General features: G+C 38.6%; 1 protein-coding gene across 2 annotated transcripts; it reads left to right on the top strand.

Moving 5' to 3' along the window:
* Positions 1 to 40: 40 nt before the first annotated feature.
* ptpn11a (protein tyrosine phosphatase non-receptor type 11a) lies at positions 41 to 26,053 on the top strand. 2 transcript variants are annotated; one of them, XM_047371755.1, is made up of 16 exons: positions 41 to 356; positions 6,789 to 6,911; positions 9,882 to 10,076; positions 12,057 to 12,249; positions 12,732 to 12,851; positions 12,940 to 13,053; positions 15,456 to 15,552; positions 15,663 to 15,745; positions 17,724 to 17,882; positions 18,034 to 18,165; positions 18,299 to 18,453; positions 18,559 to 18,626; positions 20,079 to 20,230; positions 20,307 to 20,425; positions 20,528 to 20,635; positions 22,883 to 26,053. In XM_047371755.1, exons 1-15 carry the CDS (start codon positions 343 to 345, stop codon positions 20,595 to 20,597), a joined length of 1,794 nt encoding a protein of 597 aa, XP_047227711.1. In that variant the 5' UTR covers positions 41 to 342; the 3' UTR covers positions 20,598 to 20,635; positions 22,883 to 26,053. The 2 variants fall into 2 exon arrangements, with proteins under 2 accessions (XP_047227711.1, XP_047227712.1); XM_047371756.1 differs by having other exon boundaries at positions 47 to 356; positions 15,663 to 15,742.
* Positions 26,054 to 27,915: the final 1,862 nt, after the last annotated feature.

Raw genomic sequence — 27,915 nt, 5'->3', positions numbered from 1 at the left:
TGGAGACTGCATGGAAACCAACTTTGAATCAAGGTGCTCCGCAGACGGGCGCTCCCGGTAATAAAATCCATGCCGCCTCGGTGGTGTCGCATTTTTGGTGACGTTTAACAGTCGACTGGCTGTGAAGTCTTCAGGGCCGAGGCCTACAGACTTTTTGCAGCGGACGCTGCTGTTATTTTTCCGTGGATGTCTAAGTAGTTTTCAGTGCCCGTTCTGATCGGGTGTTGACCGATGAAGCACTTTATTGACTAGCTGAGGCGGAGACGGTCGCAAACGTTCGCCAGCTTGTTGACGCTACCCCTTAGTGCCAGCGAGGAAGTGAGGAACGGAAAAAAAAAAAAAATGACATCTCGGAGGTAAGGGGGGGCTGTCTGGAAAACAATGTCTGGTGACAATAGCTGAACCAGCTAAGTTTAACTGCGCTCAGCTGTTTGGGGCTGTCGGGGTAATGAAGATTCTGGAAGAAAAAGCGAGGAAAGCTCGGTTAGGTTGCCGGGGACAGCGCTAACGGTTACTTCTCAATCCGTGTTCCGTGAACAGTACTTTTACACTGTTATTAGCAACTCCTTTAACATCCACACGTTTCCCTATATGCATATTCTAAAAGTAGGAAAAACATATATTGTCTGTTAAATTAGCTTTTTATTAAAGATGTTGTATATATTGTATATTTTCATCAGGTATTACGACACATAAACTCTTGCCTCTGTCAAAAAGAATCCAGCCCGAAACTTTGATTGGATATATGATCACAAATTAAGATTAATTTCACTTAATTCAAATTCATAAAGGGGAAATTGTAAGTAAACACACACAGAACAGACTGGGTTAGTCGTCAGAAATAGCTAAATTGTTAACCAGAACGGTCTCATCATATCTTAAGTAGGATTTGACATTATAAGTAAGTGAGGCATAGTTTTATCTCTACCATTTTATTATCTAATGAGGTCAGACGAAGGGAAATACTGTCACTGTGAACCCAAGTTGCCAAAAGTACTGTGCAGACAGTGTGAATGCATAGTAGTTGAAGTTAGAAATGCCCAGATTAAACCCCATATTTTTTATAATGCTGGCAGATTTAGATTTAAAGTTATCCTTTGGTTTTACCAACATGTTTCTACTGATTGGATGCAATATTAATGTTTCAGAGTGACCCAGACAGAATCCTGATTTGAATCAAATAAAGAATTTGTGGAGGGACTTGAAGATTAGGGTGATGGCAAGGAGGCCTTTCATAGACTTAATACTCATCACCAAAGATAAATTGTTAAAATGTCAGCGGATACATGCAAAATGCTGGTCAGGAGTTATAAGAAGCTTTTGATTGCTGTAATACTAATAGGACATCAAAAGATTAATAAGAACAGTACAAATACATTTTGAGATCCCTTTTTGAAAGGAAAATGTAAAAATAAAAACTATTTCATTGTTTTATCTTTTGAAAGATGCATGTCTCCTGTCCTATTAGAACATTACTGAATGAAAATATTCAAAAATCTAAATCCGAATAGGGTGTGAATAATTTTTGCTTTAACTGTGCTGTGCAGCTTTAATCTAAATGTTAGACTGGTATGGTGAGTGACCGTGTTTTTTATCATTTGGTGTTTGCTGATGACTTGGTCCATTCGTTGAGTTAATAAATTGGAATATAAATTTTACATGTGCCCTGATGATGTTAATGTCGTCATTTTTAGAGCCGGTTGTACATTTTTGCAAACAGCTCAGCTTTGGTTTAATCACAGAAAAGCTGAACATTAAAAACGGCCATTTGCTTGTTTGAAAAAAAGGACTTTAGTTGTAGTAATACAAAGTGTTCTTGGTACTCCTGGAAATAATTGAAAAGGTTTTTGTACGTGTCATTATGTTAATAATAAATGTGCAAATGTATTAAAGGTAATGTTCACATCCATTGCTTTTTTTTAGGTGCTTTTTCAAATCGTTTTTACTATTTGGACCAATGTGTCTAAATTAAAAGAAAAAACACTTATTGAAAAAAGTTCGTCTTAAAAGAATTCAAAACAACATTTATAGTATTCATGAAAAATGTCTGATGGAAAATTGGAGACTAATTTATCGCTACTCTTTGTTCTGGCACATGAAGTTGTCTCTATATAACTTGCTTTGAGCACAGAGTTACATATAATGTTTTACAACATAGCTCAAATTATTTTCAGACAGTGAAGTGAGGCAGGAATTAATTATGTGCAAAATTTGAATGTGTGAAAGTTTGCAGCAGAGTGAAGGGCAGAGAATTAAAAATAGGATTTTCTCTACATTATGTCTTTAATGGGGGATAAATATTACAGAGAGGAGATGTGGAAACCGTGGCAGGATGACTTGAGTTGCAGACCTCTGGTCCCAGAGGATCGATGGGATGACAAGACAGAAACTGAGTCTGTTCTGGGAAACCGAGTCAGCTGAAGAGGAGGTGGAAAAATAGCAAGTCAGCATCACATGCAGAATATCATCTCTGCTCAGCATACATTTCTATATGGTCTGAAGGGGTGCATGAAAAATACTGGTAAATGTTTCTCAGGCTAACATTTCAGAACGGGACTGTGTTCAGACATAATCAGTCATCTTTTTTTTTATTTCAAAATGAATAAAAACTTCAGTTAAAAAAAATCTATTAAAGAAAAAGTCAAAATGGCAGAAACTGTTTGTCGTTTTTAGTTGCAAAATTTTTAATGAGACTGATATAGTAATACCTGCTTTTTAAGCATCATTTTTGCCATGGCTGCTGTGGACTGTTTTATTAAATGACTGTTATAAAATGATCAATACTTTCTGCAAACATGTGCTGTCTTATTTTATAAAATGCTTTTAAGAAATGCTAAAATAAGAACAAAAGAGTATTTTAAGATCAATATTATTTTGCCTCTGGGCATGCTGTGGTAAGAGTTTCTATTTGTTCACCAGTTTTATCAGAAAAGTTTTGTACATGATCTATAAACTATGCGAGGGAGCTGGTCATTTCACGCCTTCATTTATTTGTACTTAAGCAGTTTAGGTTGTTTTAGGTATGAAGAGGAGCTGTATCTTATAGAGCATTTAAGTTCTGTGTGTAGTTGGGATTGCAAAAGCCTAGGAATATTTAAAGCTGGAAGCTTGATTTGAATAAACCGGGAATTTAAGACGACAGGGATTCTAAATGGTATTTGGGAAAACATTATGGCAGAGTTTTGACTAAAATAACAAGATTTCATGCAAGTGCCTTTGTGTGCATATAAGCTGCAGAAATATCTGAGGCCATACGCCCTACATGCACATTTCATTGCCTAAATCACTTACACGGGTGATTCTAGAACCCTGGGCTATGGAGGCCAGATTTAAGAGCGTAACGTGTTGGTTTACATGTTAAATGGGATACTTTTTAGACCAGGCATGTAATCATATAAAATATAGTATTGTGATTATGGTAAACCAACTGAGCAGTATTATCAAGGTTTTGAAATGCATTAAAATACAGTGTTATTACATTTCTAAAATATTTCACTCAACACATACATACAATTTGAAAGAACACTTGGAAAGCACAGTAGATCTCAGTTAGAAAAATAATAATGCTGAATATTCATCCTAATTAAATGGGTAAGGTGTTATTAACAAAAGAATGCCGCTTCATTTGATTAAAATCCAGAGCGTAGAATATTTATGCTTAAGGATCTTATTGTGGAGGTTCTCAGGATGTTCTGTTTCATTTCATTGATTCTTTAAAAGACGTAGACACCCTTTGAATGGCTTCAGACAAAATGCCTGGTATTATTTTGGCTGACCCGTTGAGTATAAACAGACACTCGGGTACAGTGCTCGTAGTCTAAGAAAACTAAAACGTTACAAGTAAGTTAAACACACAAATCTGGCAACATTTACATTTGTTTCTGTTTTGTGACTGTAATATCTCCTTGTGCCTGAGAATTGGAGATGCCTTTTAATACCCTGGGTATCATGTATGGGTTTTAATGGTGATTTCATTTTAAAGCTGAGTTACTAACGGTGTTATCACAGTAATCATAAAATGGTTGTTTTTTCATTTAAATGTTAAATGTGACTTTTTTTTCTGTGTTTACACACAAAAACTTGAGGTGGGGGACAGACAAGGGACGAGTAATATTTTACTACTTATACATCTGTTGAAATGTTTGTATAACTTTGCATCCATCTCTGCCTATGATAAAACAGAATATTTAAAGTTTTGTAGGGACTTAATAGTTTGTTTTAATTACCCCCAATTTCCAGTTATTTCCCACAAATACTATAGAAAGTTTCCAAACTTCTCCATCTTCACTTTCCATGAAAGGTTTCCTCATATAGTATTGATGACATTTTAATCCACCAGTGGTTTAAAAAAAGCAGTTTTGTTCAAAGGTCCCTAAACATTGAAGGAGCAAACTCATGTTTCTACTCTCACAGTTTTTGACCCAAAGAAATCTGATCACTACCTGCAGTCTGACAAATTTGTACATTTATATGTTAATTCTGGTTCTTCAGTTGTTGTTTTTTTAAACTAGCAATAAAATATATGAGAAATAAATGAGAAATAAATGAGAAAAAATTGTCACACTTTAGTCCCCACCGTGCTTCACTTCAGAGTTGTTTTGATCCAACTGGCATCATAAAAGTTGCTTCGTCTCAATGACAGTTTACAGCAACGGGGAGGGAAGGTAACATATAAAGGTCCTTCTCAAAATATTAGCATATTGTGATAAAGTTCATTATTTTCCATAATGTCATGATGAAAATTTAACATTGATATATTTTAGATTCATTGCACACTAACTGAAATATTTCAGGTCTTTTATTGTCTTAATACGGATGATTTTGGCATACAGCTCATGAAAACCCAAAATTCCTATCTCACAAAATTAGCATATTTCATCCGACCAATAAAAAAAAAGTGTTTTTAATACAAAAAACGTTAACCTTCAAATAATCATGTACAGTTATGCACTCAATACTTGGTCAGGAATCCTTTGGCAGAAATGACTGCTTCAATGCGGCGTGGCATGGAGGCAATCAGCCTGTGGCACTGCTGAGGTCTTATGGAGGCCCAGGATGCTTCAATAGCGGCCTTTAGCTCATCCAGAGTGTTGGGTCTTGAGTCTCTCAACGTTCTCTTCACAATATCCCACAGATTCTCTATGGGGTTCAGGTCAGGAGAGTTGGCAGGCCAATTGAGCACAGTGATACCATGGTCAGTAAACCATTTACCAGTGGTTTTGGCACTGTGAGCAGGTGCCAGGTCGTGCTGAAAAATGAAATCTTCATCTCATAAAGCTTTTCAGCAGATGGAAGCATGAAGTGCTCCAAAATCTCCTGATAGCTAGCTGCATTGACCCTGCCCTTGATAAAACACAGTGGACCAACACCAGCAGCTGACACGGCACCCCAGACCATCACTGACTGTGGGTACTTGACACTGGACTTCTGGCATTTTGACATTTCCTTCTCCCCAGTCTTCCTCCAGACTCTGGCACCTTGATTTCCGAATGACATGCAGAATTTGCTTTCATCCGAAAAAAGTACTTTGGACCACTGAGCAACAGTCCAGTGCTGCTTCTCTGTAGCCCAGGTCTGGGGAATGCGGCACCTGTAGCCCATTTCCTGCACACGCCTGTGCACGGTGGCTCTGGATGTTTCTACTCCAGACTCAGTCCACTGTTTCCACAGGTCCCCCAAGGTCTGGAATCGGCCCTTCTCCACAATCTTCCTCAGGGTCCGGTCACCTCTTCTCGTTGTGCAGCGTTTTCTGCCACACTTTTTCCTTCCCACAGACTTCCCACTGAGGTGCCTTGATACAGCACTCTGGGAACAGCCTATTCGTTCAGAAATTTCTTTCTGTGTCTTACCCTCTTGCTTGAGGGTGTCAATAGTGGCCTTCTGGACAGCAGTCAGGTCGGCAGTCTTACCCATGATTAGGGTTTTGAGTGATGAACCAGGCTGGGAGTTTTAAAGGCCTCAGGAATCTTTTGCAGGTGTTTAGAGTTAACTCGTTGATTCAGATGATTAGGTTCATAGCTCGTTTAGAGACCCTTTTATTGATATGCTAATTTTGTGAGATAGGAATTTTGGGTTTTCATGAGCTGTATGCCAAAATCATCCGTATTAAGACAATAAAAGACCTGAAATATTTCAGTTAGTGTGCAATGAATCTAAAATATGTGAATGTTAAATTTTCATCATGACATTATGGAAAATAATGAACTTTATCACAATATGCTAATATTTTGAGAAGGACCTGTAGAGAATCTCCATCTGCTTTTTAAGTGTTAGAGCAGGGCTGGATCTCTTTCAGTCACCATAAAAGGTATAAATATCATAGAAAAGCATTCATAGGATTGCAGGTGAATGCTTCAGGTGGCTCAGACCTGTTGCTGATCTGCAAGAGCCTACTTTAAACGACAGCCAACCTCAAAGGGGGATCCCAGGAACCATTTTTCAACTAAATCACTCTTTAAATTTGCTTATTAATCAGCTTATAACTGGCATAACAAAAAGAAGTGAGGTTCAAACTCAGGATCTCTGGCTTAAAATGAGGGTGTATTAGATCTCTACACCAGTATAACACAGCTCACTGTCAGGATTATATTAATAGTTCACTCTATGCATTGGGTTTCATGAGCTGAAAGATGAGTGATTAATTTTATATATATATACACACACATACATACGTGGTTCATGTCGGAGGTTGGAGGTGATTATGTGGTGATGCTCCATATTTTTCAAAAGACGCTCCATATTTGACAGATAAATCAGTCACTGTTTATCCTTATCTATCCATCTCCTAGGTGGTTTCACCCCAACATTTCAGGCGTGGAGGCTGAAAACCTCCTGCTGACTCGAGGAGTGGATGGGAGCTTTTTAGCCAGACCCAGCAAAAGTAATCCTGGAGACTTCACCCTCTCAGTACGGTAAGTGTTGATGCTTAGGATGACTCTGGGTTGGAGATTCAGATTAACTAGCCGAACCAATAAATCGGCTAACTACATCTTTTTTGATTTTGCCAGGATAAAAGAGAAACATGGTGTACATTTTAATTACAATCCCTGCAGGAAACACCAAGTCTTTCTATATGTGACTTATGACATCAAAAGGGAATTTCCTAGAAATTCTGAATATTGAACTAAAAAGACGTCTGCATATGTGTGGACAGGTGCTTTACTAGTTGAGAAACTGAATATTTATTTATTTTCTTCTGAGTTACAGTCTGCTCATGTGTATTTTGCCTCCAGGAGCAGTCAGCAGGTGTAGAAACATGCATTCGCTGCACTAAACTAACAAGAGACACAGTTAGCTGCTAGCTGCTCGACATGTAGCAGATGGCTCACCCAGGAGCTTTTAAAGAGCAATCCTGGGCTAAAAGGAGAGCAAATATTAGGCTTTCATTTAAAAGCCAGATACAAACATGATTTGGAATGAAAGCCAGTTTTGCTCAGTGTCTTCTGGATATGTGGATAGGCGTTATTTAAAGCAAGAACATGTTAGTGTGCCTCTCCCTGTTCCTATAGAAGTGTTTAAACAATTAAATGACAGTGGAATCATTCTAGAAGTTCCTACATCAATTCTGCTCCTCTAAGTGGAGTGAATGAAAACCAGTGTCATCAATTTTTTTTTACTAATATAAAACGTTTTTGGTTTTATCTCTGGCCAGTCAGGGCGTAAATCTTTCAAAAGTAGTATCATTAAGTCATTGCAGTAGACATAGACAATGTTATTTTAATAGCCGGCTCATACTTCAGCTGTATGCTCTCTCATCTTTCTCTGTATTTACTTCCTGTGGAGACAAAACAAGTTGCGTTTGTCTTGTGGATACAGGCGTCTTAACAGGGAAAACCAGTTGCTGCTGGTTCAAACCAGTGCGTCTGTGTCTTACACCCAGAGCTACCAGTAGGCTGCTGACAGTTACAGGCTGGTGAGCCTCTGACCTGTCACAAGTTCTTGTTTTCTGTTTTCTGAGAGAATGACTAAGTTTATTTCCCCCGTCTGGTTGAATCCGGAAACAGAGACGTGTCTTTTTGAATCAGCGTTTAACCTCTGTGCAAGTCGGAGCATTAGCTGCCTGTGTATATATACTGCTAACTGCATTCCCAATACGTACAGTTGGCATAAGAAGAACATGGATAAAAACTTATCAGTTTATAGTTTACTGTATAACCGAGTGGTCAAACTGCACAGAGACTCACAAAATTAGCTGATTTTTGTCATGTTAAAAAGATTTTTCTAGTGGTTTTTTTATTTTAATCATACATTTTTCACTGCAGCTCAACAAGACAGAAGAAATACGACAAATTTAATCATAAAGAATTAAAGTGGGGGTTTTTTCGGCAAGAGATGGACTGCTCCCTCCTGGTGGTAGTCTGTCCATCGTAGGGCCAGAGATGGTTGGGCTCATCTGCAGCAATGCAGGCATTGCTCTGGTGAAGAAAGAGCCGAGTCAAGAATCAAAGCTCCTAATTTACCAGGATGTCTATATTCGGACCATTGTCATGAATTGTGGATCACTACTGAAAGAATGAAATCCTAAATACCAACAGTTACAATGAGGCTCCTTCATAGGGTCCCATCGTCTGGGAGGACCTTCAACTAGAGATTCTCCTTCGCCTGAACAGGAGTCAGTTAAGCTGGTTTGAAAATTTGATCAGAATGCCTCTCGGGTGTCTACCTTTGCAGGTCTTCTGGGCATGTTCCACTGGTAGGAGAACCTGGGGAATATCTAATCCCCCAAAATGAGCTGCAGAGTTTCTGGAGGGAGGGATGTCTGGGTTTTCCAACTGGACCTTCAACTTCATGTTCAGAGGTTCAAATCTAAGTTCTAGATGAGGTCAACATTTTGAACAGTTGGTAAAGAGTACATCTCTTTTTATTAAGTTTGCTGTAGCAAGCAAGCAAAAAAAGCGGCACTTCATGTCTCCATTTGTTTTGTGACTAAGCTGCTCTAATTTGACAGTACGACTTCTCTGACTTAATTGGAAATTTCACCCAAACTTGATTAACTTAGTTTTCATGCCTTAACTAACAAGGCATGAAACAAGAAAAAAGCAAACAATTAAACTGCCGCAAGACACTGCAAAATCGAATTAGAGGGAAATCCCAAAGACAGCTACATTATTTTTTTCCCCACTTTCCATCTTATTAATTTTAGTTTTGAAAATTGCAGGTTTTCTTTATGTTTCTATTTACATTGTACATAGATTCTCACTGAAGCCATCAAAACTGTGAATGAACACATATGGATTTTTGTAGCAAACAAAAAGTTGTAAAAGAACTTCAAATATGTTTTATATTTTTGATTACTTAAAGTAGCCGCCCTTTGCTGTGATGACTGAAATATTAACCTTTTGTCGTCTCCCAATGAACCTCTAAGAAGTTCTTTCAAAACTCTTTGTAAAACTATTTCAGGGGAACCACCTCATGAAGATCATGGAGAGAACACCACAGAATCAAATCTAAAATATAAAAATTTTATTTCACACTTTTTGTTTACTACATAATTCCATGTGTTTATTCACAGGTTTGCTGCCTTTGGTGAGAATCTATATTGTAAATAGTCATGAAAATAAGGAGACCCATTAAGTGAGAAAGTGTATCTAAAACCTTTTGAACGGTAGTGTATGTTACATAGATCAAAGTTTTCATCAACAGCAGCACATGTTTCATAGAAATGGGAGGTAAGATGAATTTATTTGAATTATTTTCTTTTAGGCATCTTTACCAGAGGTGCCAATAAACATTGCTGACTCTACAGTTGTTGAATTTAGTTGTCTATTTAAATCAGATAAATCTTTAAACTGTTGGATGGGTTGCAAACCCTGCTGTCTGCTGCTTGTTTTGATTATTTCTCCAACTTGGAAGCTTTTCTTAATGATTTTCTTTATCTTTAGGCGAAATGGAGCCGTCACCCACATTAAGATCCAGAACACAGGTGATTACTACGACCTGTACGGTGGGGAGAAGTTTGCCACCCTTGCTGAGCTGGTGCAATATTACATGGAGCATCATGGGCAACTGAAAGAGAAAAATGGAGATGTTATTGAGCTCAAGTATCCACTTAACTGTGCGGATCCTACATCAGAGAGGTGAGAGAAGAATGTTTGCTTCTCCTACTCAGTTATCAGACATCATTGATTTCTTACGATAATGTTGTAAAGTCACATGAATAAATCCCTGCACTGTATAGACAAAGATGTTTTCTTTTTTTACATGATGTCTATTAAACAGTTTGTTGTAGAAATCTCTGACCGTCTCCAATTTAAACTGGAGTGATGTGAGTTTAGTTTGGAGACTAAAGCTGTGTTTGATTTTTCTCTGAAGTCTGGGCTCGGACCTCATAAGGACATCACAGCAAAGTTGACTTTTTCAGTTTGTTTTGGTGGAAATTGCTGTAAACAATACATGCCGATAACAATATATTTCTCTCCATTTAATGCATTCAAGCACAAAAGCAGCATGTTTACAAGTAGATATTTTACTGAACTGTGTGTACCACTGGTTTAATGAGATTCAAACGTGAGGGGTGCTAACAAATGGTTTATACCTTCAACTTTTTCTACTTTCTATAAACACGGCAGCCATACTGGATACTAAATTCAGGATTGCTAAATTTGAGGCTGCAGCAGCAGGAACACACAGAATATAATGCTAATGCGGCTATCAGAACAATTTCCCGTCATGTGATGGATTGGAACACGTTGTTTACACTCGTCTAAATCTGAAGAAACAAAGTGGATTTTGTGGAAAATAAAGTTCTGTTATGTCTTTAATGTACTGTATATGTCTCTGTTGATGCACGTGCAGTTTAAATAGTGTGCATGTCTGAAATGGGATCAAGGGTGTGGAATTCAATACATTCTGCTACACAACAGGACAGGATTTGGTACGTTGGTTGTTTTTTTTGCTGTGTTTACTTCCCAAATTTACTACCGAGATGACGATCTGGGAATTAAATTTCAGCGCTTTGGCACTCAAGTGGACAGATAATCATCCGCAGAATAATCAGAATGTAGTTCATACCATAAGTACCACTTTCAGGTTTAAATATCTAGGATCCTGAGGTAAGGTAGTGGTAATGTGGGGGTATACATGGCGTGTAAGAGCCACAGCGCTCATGCTGCAGAAGTTTTTGACATGTCCAAGACATTCATGGCAGCCTAGCTTAGCTAGCAATATGTAACAAAGGCAACATTTCTTCCTACACCAGTGGAACATAAGGCAGACACAAGAGTTTACAGGGACACTTTTCTTATTTTTTGTAATTCAGCTTCAAATAGTACAGAAATCATTCCTAAATGTTTAATTCAAAAATTTTATCCACCTGCAATTATATCATCATGACGTTAAACAAATTGACCAGATACTCTTAGATTAAACTGTAAAACGATGTATTTATGTCTTTTTCACTTTGCCCTGTTGTAACAGATGTTTTTGCCTGGTACAAAATTTGGGTTTTAGTGAAAAAAAAAAATAGTAATAGAAATAGGCCCAGTAAGTTGAGACAAGATTCTGTCTAATCCTACAAAGGAGCACAAATGTGTCAATCTTTGCAGGTTCTTCCTTTTTATTTTTTACAAACTGTAAAAAAATAATTCTTGTTGTTCTTGTATGGGAAAGGATATAATCTTTAAAGCAAGCTTTGAGTTTAGGCAGAACTTGTTAATACTTGAGGGTGTAATATAGTTTTATTATTATTATTTAACAGGTCCAGTGTTAACAAAGTTAAGGAGGCTTCATATAAGCCCAATGAGGTTTTTTAGCCTCTTCCTGCCCTGGTTTTTTTAAACCGTGATCTGTATTTTAACTGTCCAATGAAAATAATCTAAAACAAAGCTTATAGAGGCGCCTGTGGCTCAGTGAGAAGGATGGATGAATGTTTGTGTGTTAGTGAGGGTGTCTGGGTTAATGTGGTGTTTTGAGTGGTCAGTATGACTGGAAAGGTGCTATATAAGTTCAGTCCATTTACCACTATACTTTGATCATTTAAAGTTGAAAAGGGTTCTATTCTCTTTTGAATTGTATTTTTCAAGGGGGGGGGGGGGGTGTTTTTTATTTCTGTTCTGCAGGTGGTTCCACGGACACCTGTCAGGCCGAGATGCAGAGAAGCTGCTGACGGAGAAAGGCAAGAACGGTAGCTTCCTAGTGAGAGAGAGCCAGAGCCACCCTGGGGATTTTGTTCTGTCGGTTCGCACCGGAGACGACAAGACGGACACCAACGATGGCAAACCCAAAGTCACTCATGTCATGATCCGCTGCCAGGTGACAGATGTCATGTCAGCTCTTTTATCTCACTATGACTCCCCTCTGTCTCTATGACATTGAAATATGTTGAAACAAACCGTTTGCTTCTTGTAAGCTTTAAAGATGTTCAAATTTTAGAGTAATTGTATCTCACTGACTCTAGACAATATTTCACAGCTGAAGTCTGTCTTGTTTTTATAATCTACTAAATTCACTTTCTTTGTAAGAATCCAGCAGGTGAAGGCAGTCTGTGCAAACTACTGCTGTGGAATAAAGTCCTGTGTGGTACTGTGTGTGTAATTCTACGGGAAAGTTTGACATTCTAAACAGATGAAAAGCTTTACCAGGAAATTGGCTCATAATCAATATAGTTTTAATTTTCTTGGTATGAAAAAGCATAAATATATTTTTGTTAATGTTGGTGAACCAGAATCATTTTAAGTTGTGTTTCTAAAAAGGCCATTTATCAGTACAATCTTCATATGTGTGTTCTTACTCAGAGTGATCTGAAGTACGACGTGGGTGGAGGGGAGAAGTTTGACTCTCTCACAGACTTGGTGGAGCACTACAAGAAAAACCCCATGGTGGAAACTCTTGGCACTGTCCTTCAGCTTAAACAGGTTTTAATTTAATCAGTCCACAAAACAGTACTGCATTTCTGCTCATTAGTAAGCTAATGAGCTACTCTGTCTGTCCTGCCTTCTGCAGCCCCTGAACACTACTCGTATTAATGCAGCAGAGATTGAAAGTCGAGTTCGGGAGCTGAGTAAACTAGCGGAGGCCACTGACAAGGTCAAACAAGGCTTCTGGGAAGAATTTGAGGTAATTGATTTTGGGACTTACAGAAACTAAGTTTGACCTTTTCTGCTTTAATATTGAATGTATGTTCATAGATGTGGATCATGCTGGTCAGTTATTTTCCCAAAGGTTCACATATGCAACTATGTTTGTCGAAAGCTAAACTATTGGCTGAACACAATTTGTCCAAGTAAATATTTGATAATAAACTCCAAATAAGGTTCAATACAGTCTTTTTCTAAAGATTGTCATAGAAAAATTATGTTTAAACATATTTTTTCAAATGTTTTTTATGAATGCCATGAATAACTTTAGTCCTCGCCATACATAATAAATGTTGATGAAATTAAAATTTTTAGCCCTGTAATTAGCAGTTATTGATTTCAACTCATTTCTTCACCATCACATATATGCAAATTCAGACGTTTGGGTGGGGGAGTGTCAGAAATTGGCAGCAATATTAAGTCTGATCGTTTTTTATTTTGGTTAAAGTCCGATGTGAATGATACCATTGATCCACCCGTGTCGAAGTGGTACCTAGCCTCAAACGTCAGTGTTCACCATACAAAATTACTGAAATTTTTAAAACCTCCACCCCCCCTTTTTATTCTTTCTTTGTTAAAACCTTTTTGGCTTTTTCAAAGACCGGAAGAATATTTTTAGATCATCACAAATATATATACAATGCTGTTTCAGTCAATAGTACAGGTCCTTCTCAAAATATTAGCATATTGTGATAAAGTTCATTATTTTCCATAATGTCATAATGAAAATTTAACATTCATATATTTTAGATTCATTGCACACTAACTGAAATATTTCAGGTCTTTTATTGTCTTAATACGGATGATTTTGGCATACAGCTCATGAAAACCCAAAATTCCTATCTCACAAAATTAGCATATTTCATCCGACCAATAAAAGAAAAGTGTTTTTAATACAAAAAACGTCAACCTTCAAATAATCATGTACAGTTATGCACTCAATACTTGGTCGGGAATCCTTTTGCAGAAATGACTGCTTCAATGCGGCGTGGCATGGAGGCAATCAGCCTGTGGCACTGCTGAGGTCTTATGGAGGCCCAGGATGCTTCAATAGCGGCCTTTAGCTCATCCAGAGTGTTGGGTCTTGAGTCTCTCAACGTTCTCTTCACAATATCCCAGAGATTCTCTATGGGGTTCAGGTCAGGAGAGTTGGCGGGCCAATTGAGCACAGGGATACCATGGTCAGTAAACCATTTACCAGTGGTTTTCAGCAGATGGAAGCATGAAGTGCTCCAAAATCCCCTGATAGCTAGCTGCATTGACCCTGCCCTTGATAAAACACAGTGGACCAACACCAGCAGCTGACACGGCACCCCAGACCATCACTGACTGTGGGTACTTGACACTGGACTTCTGGCATTTTGGCATTTTCTTCTCCCCAGTCTTCCTCCGGACTCTGGCACCTTGATTTCTGAATGACATGCAGAATTTGCTTTCATCCAAAAAAAGTACTTTGGACCACTGAGCAACAGTCCAGTGCTGCTTCTCTGTAGCCCAGGTCAGGCGCTTCTGCCGCTGTTTCTGGTTCAAAAATGGCTTGACCTGGGGAATGCAGCACCTGTAGCCCATTTCCTGCACACGCCTGTGCACGGTGGCTCTGGATGTTTCTACTCCAGACTCAGTCCACTGCTTCCGCAGGTCCCCCAAGGTCTGGAATCGGCCTTTCTCCACAATCTTCCTCAGGGTCCGGTCACCTCTTCTCGTTGTGCAGCGTTTTCTGCCACACTTTTTCCTTCCCACAGACTTCCCACTGAGGTGCCTTGATACAGCACTCTGGGAACAGCCTATTCGTTCAGAAATTTCTTTCTGTGTCTTACCCTCTTGCTTGAGGGTGTCAATAGTGGCCTTCTGGACAGCAGTCAGGTCGGCAGTCTTACCCATGATTGGGGTTTTGAGTGATGAACCAGGCTGGGAGTTTTAAAGGCCTCAGGAATCTTTTGCAGGTGTTTAGAGTTAACTCGTTGATTCAGATGATTAGGTTCATAGCTCGTTTAGAGACCCTTTTAATGATATGCTAATTTTGTGAGATAGGAATTTTGGGTTTTCATGAGCTGTATGCCAAAATCATCCGTATTAAGACAATAAAAGACCTGAAATATTTCAGTTAGTGTGCAATGAATCTAAAATATATGAATGTTAAATTTTCATCATGACATTATGGAAAATAATGAACTTTATCACAATATGCTAATATTTTGAGAAGGACCTGTAAGTAAATAGCTAAGTAAAATTAAAGACCAACAAGCATTGCAAGCAGATATGTAAGGTATCCAAGCTCTCTCTGTGCAATAGACTAAATGGGGCTTGAGTAAATATAAAGCTTGTATATACTGTAAAAAACAGTAATGATGATATTTTGTCTACTGCTTTTTTTCTGTTCAGACTTTGCAGCAACAAGAGTGCAAACTGCTCTACAGTCGCAAAGAGGGTCAACGACCAGAAAACAAGAACAAGAACAGATACAAGAACATTTTGCCTTGTGAGTGACTCAGACCGCTCTCTCAATGGAAAACGGAGTGTAAGAACTCAGGTGTAATCTAAGGAGACCTCAGCTGCAACAAACAGATTTGTTTTTGTTTGTGTTGACAGTCGACCACACACGTGTAGTGCTGGATGATGGAGACCCAGGCGAGGCAGGCTCCGACTACATCAACGCCAACATTATCATGGTGGTATCTGCTGTCATTATAAAGTCACTTCAACCTCCAGGACTCCACAAATACAAACACTAGTACAGTCATATTCAATAAATTAGAATATTATTTAAAAGCTCATTTATTTTAGTAACTCAAGTAAAACACATTATATAGATTAACATATAACTCAGATTGATGTTTGGTAATGTATGGTGATTTTTCACCCGCAGCTAATAAAAACAACATTAAAATAAAACCATCAGACCTATAAAAAACATTGTTAATACAGAAATGGCAGCTTAACGAAAAGTATGTTTAATATCTGCTTAAAGGCTGTTGTTTGACAGGCCTCATCAGAATGCATATTCAGATTTATTGAATATGACTGTACAGTGCATCCAGAAAGTATTCACAGTGCTGTACTTTTTCCACATAGTTACGTTACAGTGTTATTGCAAAAATTAATCTCTTTCCTCAAAATTCAACATGCGGTGCCCCATTATGACAGGGTGAAAAAGTTTGCGATTTTTGCAAATTTATTACAAATAGAAAACTAAGAAATTACATTTACGTAAGTATTCACAGCCTTTGCTTAATACTTACTTGATTCACCTTTGGCAGCAATTACAGCCTCAAGTCTTTTTGAATATGATGCCACAAGCTCGGCTCACCTGTCTTTAGGCAGTTTGACCCATTCTTCTTTGCAGAACATCTCAACCTCCAATCAGGCTGGATGGGAGACATCTGTTCAGCCATTTTCAGATCTCTCCTGAGATGTTCAATCATTTTTGATCCTGGCTACTCTGGCCTTGCTACACCAGGACATTTACAGACTAGTTCTGAAGCCTCTCTTTTGACATCTTGGCTGTGGGCTTCATGTTGTACTGGTGAAAAACGAACTGTCACCCCAGTCTGAGATCAAGAACGCTCTGGAGCAGGCTTTCATCCAGGATGTGTCTGTACTTTGCTGCATTCATCTTTCCCTCTATCCTGATTTGTCTGTCAGTTCCTGCTGCTGTTAAACATCCCCATAGCATGATGCTGCCACCACCATGCTTCATTCAAAGGATTGGTATTGACCTGGTAATGAGTGGTGCCTGGTTTCCTCACAACACCTGGCATTCACACTAAAGAGTTCAGTCTTTGTCTCATCAGACAAAATAATTTTGTTTCTTATAGTCTGAGAGTCCTTCAGGTGCCTTTTGGCAAACTCTAGACAGGCTGCCATATGCCTTTTATGAAGGAGTGGCTTCTGCTTGGTTGCTCTACCATACAGCCCAGATTGGTAGATTGCTGCAGAGATTGTTGACCTTCTGGAAGGTTCTCCTCTCTCCACTGTGACAGAGTGACCATGGGCTTCTTGGTCACCTTCCTGACTAAAGCTCTTCTCCCCCGATCACTCAGCTTAGACAGCCATCCAGCTCTAGGAAGAGTCCTGTTGGTTCCAAACACCTTCCATTTATAAAAGACGGAGGCCACTGTGCTCATTGGGATCTTCAAAGCAGCAGAAATGTTTCTATACCTTTCTCCAGATTTATGCCTCAACGCAATCTGTCTGGGAGGTCTACAGACAATTCATTTGACTTCATGCTTGGTGTTTGAGCTGTGACCTGAACTGTCAACTGTGGGACATTATATAGACATGTGTGCCTTTCCAGATTATATGTAATCAACTGAATTTACCACAGGTGGACTCCATTTAAGCTGTAGAAACATCTCAAGCATGATTAGTTGAAACAATGCACCTCAGCTCAGTTTTGATATTCATGGGAAAGACTGAATACTTACCTAAATGTGATTTCTTAGTATTCTGTTTTTCATAAATTTGCAACAATCTCAAGCAAACGTCTTTCACATTGTCATAGTGTGGTAGTATGTGTAGAACTTAGACGAAAGAGGTTAATTTGATACCATTTGGAATAAGACTGCAACATAACTAAATGTAGAAAAAGTGCTCTTGTTTGCAGTCTTTGTCAATTGATTTTGGTTTCTTGGTTTGAATGTTTGCTTGCAGCCAGAGGCAGACACAAAGTGTAACAACGCCAAGCCGAAGAAGAGCTACATCGCCACTCAGGGCTGTTTGCAGAACACCATCAGTGACTTCTGGCGGATGGTTTTTCAGGAGAACTCTCGAGTCATTGTTATGACCACCAAAGAGGTGGAAAGAGGGAAGGTAAGTACAAGGTTTATGCCATGAAATTAGACTTATTTGTTGTGTTAACAGTTTGTTTTCATTTATCTTTTAGTGTTGGCATTAAATTCCAGCTCTGTTTTCAGGTGATCAGATTCAAATCAGAATTAAAATGATATGATTGGTTCCACAGAGTAAGTGTGTGAAGTACTGGCCTGAGATGTCAGCTCTGAAGGAGTACGGGGCCATGCGAGTTCGCAATGTCAGGGAGGCGAATGCTCACGACTACATCCTCAGAGAACTGAAGCTGTCCAAAGTTGGTCAGGTGAGTCTGTCTGATGTTGTTAGAGTTGCATCGTAATTATTTGTGAATTTAAAAGTTATAAACAATGGCGTTGTCACATTTTCTACCCTGAAAACGTTCTGTTTGCACTCCTTGGGTTTAAATACAATATCAGGGTAACACGGAACGGACAGTGTGGCAGTACCACTTCAGAACCTGGCCGGACCACGGCGTTCCCACTGACCCGGGCGGTGTGCTGGACTTCTTGGAGGAAGTCAACCTGAAACAGGAGAGCATTTTGGATGCTGGGCCCATAACAGTACACTGCAGGTACTTGCAGATCTGCACTAAAATCACCAACTTAATGAAAGCAGTAACGGTACTGATAGCAGTAGAAATCCCATTAACCAGGACTTCTTTTTCCATCCACCTCAGTGCAGGGATCGGACGGACAGGGACATTTATAGTGATCGACATCCTGATAGATGTGATCCGAGAAAAAGGTGAGAAGAGCTGCTTCACACACAACAAGATGAAAACGTGTAAAACACTTTCACTGAAACACACAGATGTTGGTGCATTTATAAAAATATTAACTGTTAAAGCAAAAAGGAAATATTTTCAAATGTGTTAAAAGTCAATATGAACCTAATCTGAAGAGACACAGTACCGAGTTTCTTAAACAGGTAATTTTGAATGATTTAACTATATTGTTTTGTCTGATTTTTAGTGCAATCAATTATGAAAAGGAGAAAAATGACATATTTCTAGTGTACCCTTTTGGTGTTTTTAAAGCATTTATACCGCAGTAAAAATGTGAAACTTTGTGTCTTGCAACAATTACATCTATACAGGGAAACTAAGGCTGAATCCAATATAATTTTGGTTACATTTTTTATGGCTCTACCCCAACAATACGAGGTAGATGACCTCAGTAGTTTCTATGGAGTAAGGGTCACTGCTTACTAGCTCACATATTTTTCAGTTGCATGCTTAGAAATGAAAGGGTAGAAACTGCTTTCAATCGAGTCCACAGTAACCACTGTAATACCCAACTGTGTGAAGTCAACTTTGATCGCTCCTGCTGCAGGGACAACGTCTGGGCTGTGTTCGCTTGTTTAGGCAGAGCAGTCAAAAGGCTCATTTAGAGCCGGCCGCAGTGTGAAGCTATCAAAGGGGAACAAGCCTCCAGTATTTTGAAGCAATCCCTTTAAAAAAAAAAAAATAAAAAAAAGATCTGTACAATACTTCTCAACAGCTCACTGCAGAACTATTAAAAGCAAAGTATAATAAAATAAATACTTATGCACCAACTTTGAAAGAAAATAAAATTCCTTTATGAAAAATATAGTTCTGTTATATTTATTAGTCGTAAATATTTTTCATGCATTTACTATTAGAATATTCCGTTTAATTTATTTCACTTAATTAAACTCATCATAAAGCTAAAGTATTAACATGTAGTCAGTGTTGTCATGCAGATTTGATGGGAACCAGCTGCTTCAGGTTCTCTCTTCCAGTCTTCCTCTGCTAAGGTTACTTTTCCAATTATGATACAGACACCCAGAAAACCAAAAGCAGAAAGGAACAGTGTGTTGTCTACATGCAGCCCGATACATGAACATGTGAACTTCAAGATCTTTAGTTTTTTTTATCATTACTTTATCTGAAACATTAAGTTTTACATAGGTGGGTTTTGGCTGATTGTTTTTATTGGTGGTAATCTAATTTGCAGTTATCTCCAGCTGAAAACTACTGGCACAAGTTTGATCCGCTGTTTGCATCGAAGAACTGAGTTACTCTGTCGTTCTATTCTCATATTTCCATACTTTGAGGACTTAGGTTTTTAAAAAAGGTTGTCTGTTTCATTTTGTGTCTCATCAGAAAAAGAGGTAAAATTATAAGTATGATTTGTGTAAGATGCCGACATCTAAAGTGTTGCTGTCCTGCTGCAGGGGTCGACTGTGACATCGATGTGCCAAAGACCATTCAGATGGTTCGTTCACAGCGCTCTGGGATGGTGCAGACGGAGGCGCAGTACAGATTCATCTACATGGCTGTGCAGCACTACATAGAAACACTGCAGAGACGCATAGAGGAGGAGCAGGTGTGGGGCACGGCACGTCATGGCTTCGTTTTTACTATTCTGTTCAATTTAACACTATGTTTATTCCCCTCTGCAGAAAAGTAAGATTAAAGGACGCGAATACACCAACATTAAATACTCTTTATCCGACCTGTCTGGTGGAGAGCAGAGCCCTTTACCTCTCTGCTCACCTATTCCCACTCCCGTCTGCACAGAGTGAGTAATGCTGACAGAAAATAAGCCCATTTAAATCAGATTTAAATCACTTTTTAATATCTTGAGTTGCAGTTTCTCATTGTACTGTGTTGGCTTGGTCAGGATGAGGGATGACAGCTCCAGAGTTTATGAGAACGTGAACCTGATGCAACAGCAGAAGACCTTTAGATGAGATTCGCCTTTAATTCCAGGACTCTTTATCAGTTCCAGGTAAGTACCATAAATGGTACACTGCGTTATATTTGAACAATGTCAGCCACAACGGTTATGTGCAATGTGATCTGAATCACATGCATTTTTAAAGCACAGTGAACCAGGACCAAAACCAAAGTCCCCACTTCATTATTATTATAGCTGTAATGTTTGAGTTTTTACTTGTATCCAACATATTAATTACATTTACAGAGGTGTTCCTATCCCTGGACCCTTATCACAGCTGGTCATATTAAAACCACAGGCTTTAGTTAGTTTTACTGGGACCAGCCCAACGTAGTTGATTATTGTGAGTAGATGAAAATTGTTCTGGACTAAAAATTTAGTTCTGGACTTCTTCCTGGATAGGCCGGCTCTCTAGATGCATACTCACAGCCATCAACAGGGTGGTTCTGATAGCTGCGTAGATCACAGTATTCATTTGAAGTTCATAAGAAGAAAGTAATAACAATTGCATAATTAAAGGTACACTTATGCTGTGTTTAATTCCAATAATTATAATACTGCACCCTAAAATAACTCCCAGGCCTGTCTGTTTTCTCTCTGTCCCACTGTAACTCACCACAGAAATATGGAAGAGAACACAGGGAGAAACAAACACTACATTTCTCCATCCTATTGGTTAAATTAGCTATACTTGCTACATTTTTGTCCTTCCTACAATGTTTTCCATATTTATTCATCACCACTTTCCTGCGTGTAGCTATAGAAATGAACAAGATGCAATGTGCTGATCTTCTGAATTAACTTGTCACGTGTTTAATTGGTTTGACAGGTAAGAGTTAAAACATTATATTTGACAGCACCTCAATGAGAAAACGAAGTCTTAAAATTTAAGAAATTTATTTTCTTTTAACTTTAACTTTCCTTTTCACGCTTACTGCTCACCATTACTCTGACTACAAATTGTTCAATCTTGCTTGATGGTTTTTATAAGAGTAAACCTTAATTTCTTCAGCCTCCAAATAATGATAAACAGGAGCAGGGATGCCTCCTTTATGGGTCAAAGTGGCTACTTGCTTCTTGAGACAGACAAGTTAATAATGGAGATCTCTCTCTCTCCTTGCATGCATTCCTGGCTGTTCTTAAAAGGGCTGCATACCCTTCTTAAACGCTCTGGACTGGACAGCGGTTCTGGACTTCTTCAGCATGGACATTTTGCTAATCCACAAAGGCCCGTTTCAGCGCAGTAACAGCTTCGGGTCTTTTAGGGCATGTCTTCGCCAGCTTTTGCAAAACAGCTCGAGTTTTTTCAAATCAGAGGGTGGGCATGTGTGAACAATTTCAATAGATTCTTTGGCTGAATGTAGGGTCTCAACCTGCTAGGGGCTGCCAAAGTCTTTTCTTCCAGGACTAGTCTGTATTTAGCTCCACACCATGATGCTGCCACCACCATGCTTCGAGGTGGTAATGGTGTGTTCATTGGATATACAGAGTTAGTTTTTTGTTGTAGTATTTTGCTTGCCACAGAGTTGAATTTTATCTTGTCTGACCAGACCTCTTACTTGTACTTAAACATGACACCTTAATACTCCAAGCTGTGTTCCTTGGTCTTCATGACACTATTTGTTCTCTAATGTTCTCTAACAAAGCCTTCACAGAACAGCTGCGTTTATACTGATAATAACTTACACCCAGATGGACTATATTTGACAATTAGGTGACTTCTGAAAGCTATTGATTACATTGGACTTTATACAGTAACATAGTAGGTCTGAATGTAAATGCATGCTCACTGTTCATAGTTTTTATTTGTAAAATCATTTTGAAAACAATGTATCCCTTTCCTTCCACCTAACAGTTGCGCAATACCTTGTGATTGTTACCAAAAAGAAAAACCCTTAACATACGTTAAGGTTTGTGCTTGTACCCTTGACGTAATGCGGCAAAATCTCAAGGGTAAGACTGCTAAAATGTAACCCCTAAAAATGTAACTTTAGTAGAAATAGTTTTTCCAAATTCTTGTGTGTGAAGAGGCTGAAGTGAAACATTTAGTTGGTACATGCAAAAATGATGCTATTTAGAAATTTTAAAGACAATAAAACGACACCATGTTGCAGTTTTTTAACTACATCCTGTGCCTCTTACCTCAGAAACTGCCAGAATGTTTTGAAATCTTTCTAAAGAAAGACATTTAAAATTGGTTCAATAACAAGAAATAATTAACTTGGCTGAAATCAGAAACATGTCTGTCTTGTATTCCCACCGGTTTTTACATTTTTATTTTTTTTGTATTCCTTCCAGGATCCTGATACCTGACAGTTTTTCGCCAGCTACACCATGACGCCTGAGACTTGACCATGTGGAACCATGGGTAGGGTGGGGTTTGGGTGGGGGGAGGACAGGGGACACACACAACAGAAACCAGACTAAAACCAGAGGAAGACCAGACAGCGGGCTCATAATCTCGTTGCGCTTTCTACTCGACCATTTTCCCTCAAGTTGAATTCTTAACCACTGTGATCATCAGAGGAGCCTTTGAGAAGCCAAACACGTCACCTGCTAAACTACAGCTCAAGTTCAGCCTTGGGGATACCACCCAACAAGGGCTGCTGACGGAGCGCACTCTTCTCAGAGGGAAAACTACCCAGCTAACCTTTGCTCATCTTCTGTATTTTTATGTTTTTTTTTCTTTATTAACCAAAGTAAGGTAGAGTGTTTTAGAAAAATGTCAGGAGTTCCTTGGAAAAGGCCTGTGCCAAATCCACAAGTAATTTGGTTATTTTCTTCTACATTATGTGAACAGTTAACAATTTCTTTAACCGGTTGGCCTTTAATACAGGAAGAGATGATGGTTTCTAGATTATAGGGCAAAATTACCATTCATTAATGTTTGTAATTAAAAAATTATACCATATTAATTTAGATCTATAACCCTGTGACTTCTAAAATGAGGGTTTTGTTTTTTGGGGTGTTGAACCACCTGAAATGCACTCAAATCGAACCTTTTTTGAGTGTAAGTAGTTTTTTCTGTCTTCTAGTTTACATAGGCTTAATATGCTTTCAGTGGAATTCAGTCTGTTTATTAACCATTCCTTAGCTGAAGCCGAATATCCTTAACGCTGCAATTTTCTTTAGCAGCAGCGCAGTTTCAGTCTTGAATTAGCTTTTGTAAATGATCTAATCTGGGGTTTAGGGAGGAGTCACCACGGCGGCCTGTATTTCTGTCACTTAGTATGTTGACATACTAAGATTTCAGGGGAATCTGTTGTGTATCTCACCTGCAGAAATTGTCACAGGTTCACGGCTGCCATTTTTTTTTTATATTACTTTTTTTTTTAAGTCCATTTCTTTTTCTTTTCTAAGACAAATGCCTGTTGTGTACCATTGCCTTTTTATGATCACCACATGTACTTAGGTTTGAGAGTCACTGTTTAACAATACAATCACACATCTCTCAGTTTCTAAAACATATATTAGTCCTTTATGGTTGTAGTCTGATGAAGTAGATGGTTTATGCACACATATGTGTAGCACCACGATACAACTTTATATGGGAGTCATTTTAGCTACTAGTGTTTAAAGAAATGTTTGACATTTTGTTAAAAAGAACTAATTTACTTTATTAAGGCTTGCATCATTTAGTAATTTGCATATTTTTTATTTTGTCATCTCCTCAAAATGTATTCCTAAACTGCTGAATCGAGAATTTCGTGTCACTATATGATCCTGGATTTTCCCACCAACATATATTGACACACATGAATCATAAGAAACATGGCACTTTTCCACAACCCTGGTGTTTCACAGGACAGTATCCTGAGCCCACTCTACTACTTATTTAAATGTGTATCCTGACAGTTGGAAAACCATAATAAAATCTGCACCCCGACCCCCCAACATAGAGGGACGTCCTACAACGAGCAGGTGAGACAATAACGTGTCTCAACATGAGCAAAGCTGATAGCATGGAGTTCCAACCAACAGGATGCAATACATCCTCCGCTCTTTATTGGTAGTGAGGCTGTTTAGAGGGTCAGCAGTTGCAGAAATCCCATTGTTCTCCCTTATGTCTTCTACAGTTTGCACCAGCCCTGGTGGAAACTGTGATACCACACCCTTTAAAATGCCACCCCAGCAGCAGCTGATTAGCTTGTGACCCCAAAATCAGTATGAGCACATTTGGAGTAATATTGAACTAAATTGAATCTACAAGACACATTTGTAAGCTTTGCATCACTTTCTGCACCAACAGTTTCAACTTGTATATTATTAATATATATTGTACTTCATCCGGTATTTGTACTAACATTCAGCCAACAGTTACAAACTGACTGAATGAGATATGTAGCGCTGTGGTGCAAACAAGGCTAAAAACAAGAAGTGGTTTCATGAGGAAGTTAAGTGCAGGATTTATTTTTGGGCTAGTTTCACATGACAAGTTAACGGTTAATAAGGCTAATCCGCATCTTTGTATGTAGATATATAAAAATGTTTTTGTTATTTCTATTTTTTTTAAAGCGTCATGCATTTGGAGTTTTTTCTTTTTTTTTCAAAATGTCAAACTCTTTACAATCAGCTGCAATATGCTGTGCAGTCACTAACTCCCTCTCTCAGACATGTGACTTAGCGTTGCTGCACTTGCTTTCCATCTTTCCGCTTTGAGAAACTGCATTGTGGTGGTTGTACTTAATGTAACATTGCTGACTCGAACTCCCCTGTGAGGGGGGAGGGGGGGCAGTTGCTCTACTCTTTGCCTTTGAGACACTTTTTACAACCACTGAACCAGGGCTGAACAACTTTTCTTTAACTAGGAACCATGAAGTCCTCACTGCAAAGGCCTCTTTTGCTTCAAAGTGTTCTTTGAATATTCTCCTGATTAAACTCCATCCTCTGATAGAGATGCTCTGTGATGTGGTGTACTGTAAGCAGTTTTATTGTTGAGAGGATGACTCTGTTCTTGTCTTGTCTAGAGCGCTTGTTTTTTTTTTTTTTTGTCTTGCGTGGTGTGTGCTTGTGTTCTCAGATGCTTTCCTCATTTACTTCCCAGATAATTGCTTTTCTCCATGAATCACGGAAGCAATTTTAACGCATAGAGGTGCCTTCTATGCATATGTGTATGAAATGGCTGTCGAAGCAAACAACTGTGCTCTTCTAGCTCCAGCGCCATCTAAGAACCTGTAACAACTAAATGTGAATTCCTTCATCATGAACATCCTGAACAAAAGAATCCTGAAGCAAACAAACTATATTTTTTAACATGTATATTGTAAATGAACACCAAGTAGAAGAGAATGTACTTACTAAAACATATCTACTTGCCAATAAAAATATACTATATGTATATTCCTGCAGCTTCTCTTTCTGTGACACAGGGAGGAACCTCTCACAGAACTTAAGAGGTGTATTGTATGACTTTCAGTTCAGTTAACTTCCTCCATAATAAATGGCTAGCTCATGGCTTGTTATCGCACAGTCTCGGCTTCTTGTGTTACTTACTGCCCAAATTTGCTTGTAGTTTTAATAAATTTACAGTAAAACTGTAAAATGTAGATTTATTGCCATTTCAAAAGTGCAGTTTAGACCTTCATTTTGGAAAATCTGAGTAAAAGTGGCGTTTCAGATACTATTGTTTCAAAAACTAGAGTAGTGAGGTGTTTTAAATGCGAATTTTAACAGTTGGAGATAATGGTGTTGGCTTAGGTGTTGATGTGTGAATGGTTAATTGTTGCACAGGCAGATGGCCTTGCATTCCATTGGCAGATAAAAATATACCGCTACGTTTCTGCCTTTTTATGCATCCAGTGCTGGAGCATATGTAGTTTGGTCTCCAGCTAAGCTATGCTGCTACAGATTTCTTTGGACATATTGAAAACTTCAGAGACATGATTGTTGCTTGCACACTTTACACTTGCATCATTGCTACAAGAAATATTGTTTGGACAAGTACATCTCAAAAATTATATCGTGGAAAACGTTCAATAGATTTTTTGTCACTCATTTAAGGTAGTGAAACTGATATAGATGTATTACACACATTTCCAAAAAACTTATTTCTTGTAATTTTAGTAATAAAAAAAGATATTTTAAACAAAAATATCAGGCTTCTGAAAGGAAGCTATTTTTTATGCACTATGCAAAGTTCTTTATCTCCTTAGCCCAGGTACAATGGTTCTGATGTAGACTGGTTCAAGAGGGGCTTGACATGAGGAATGTGACATTTGTAGCCCATGTGCAGATTTCATCTGTGCATAGTGGCTCTTGATGTACAGACTCCAGCCTCGGTCCACTCCTTGGGAAACTCCCCCAACTCCGGAATGGATTTTGCTTTATAATCCTTTCAAGGCTGTGGTTATCTCTGTTGCTGGTGCACCTTACCTACCTCACTAACGTTGTATGAAAATGTTCTAACTTTTTCACAATATTCTAATGTGACACAGTGAAATTTGGGTTTTCATTATCTGTGACCCATAAGCATCAAAATTCCAACAAATAAAGGCTTGAAATGTTTCAATCTATGTGTAATGAATCAATTTGCGTTTTACTTTTTGAAATGAATGACAAAAATACCACATTCTAACTCTTTGAGCTGTACTCATATACAGGTCCTTCTCAAAATATTAGCATATTGTGATAAAGTTCATTATTTTCCATAATGTAATGATGAAAATTTAACATTCATATATTTTAGATTCATTGCACACTAACTGAAATATTTCAGGTCTTTTATTGTCTTAATACGGATGATTTTGGCATACAGCTCATGAAAACCCAAAATTCCTATCTCACAAAATTAGCATATTTCATCCGACCAATAAAAGAAAAGTGTTTTTAATACAAAAAACGTCAACCTTCAAATAATCATGTACAGTTATGCACTCGATACTTGGTCGGGAATCCTTTTGCAGAAATGACTGCTTCAATGCGGCGTGGCATGGAGGCAATCAGCCTGTGGCACTGCTGAGGTCTTATGGAGGCCCAGGATGCTTCGATAGCGGCCTTTAGCTCATCCAGAGTGTTGGGTCTTGAGTCTCTCAACGTTCTCTTCACAATATCCCACAGATTCTCTATGGGGTTCAGGTCAGGAGAGTTGGCAGGCCAATTGAGCACAGTGATATCATGGTCAGTAAACCATTTACCAGTGGTTTTGGCACTGTGAGCAGGTGCCAGGTCGTGCTTAAAAATGAAATCTTCATCTCCAAAAAGCTTTTCAGCAGATGGAAGCATGAAGTGCTCCAAAATTTCCTGATAGCTAGCTGCATTGACCCTGCCCTTGATAAAACACAGTGGACCAACACCAGCAGCTGACACGGCACCCCAGACCATCACTGACTGTG

Source organism: Girardinichthys multiradiatus, chromosome 8 (assembly GCF_021462225.1).
Source record: "Girardinichthys multiradiatus isolate DD_20200921_A chromosome 8, DD_fGirMul_XY1, whole genome shotgun sequence".
In the NCBI taxonomy this organism is placed as follows: Eukaryota; Metazoa; Chordata; class Actinopteri; order Cyprinodontiformes; family Goodeidae; genus Girardinichthys; species Girardinichthys multiradiatus.
Note: the sequence above shows the minus strand (reverse complement) of the source record. Positions and strands in the feature narration are given on the sequence as shown.

Bases quoted from the DNA above. Each gene is read 5' to 3' on its own strand.
- ptpn11a (XM_047371755.1), top strand. The intron at 17,883-18,033 runs GTAAGTACAAGG...TTGGTTCCACAG, and splicing joins AAGAGGTGGAAAGAGGGAAG to AGTAAGTGTGTGAAGTACTG. The intron at 18,627-20,078 runs GTGAGAAGAGCT...GTCCTGCTGCAG, and splicing joins AGATGTGATCCGAGAAAAAG to GGGTCGACTGTGACATCGAT.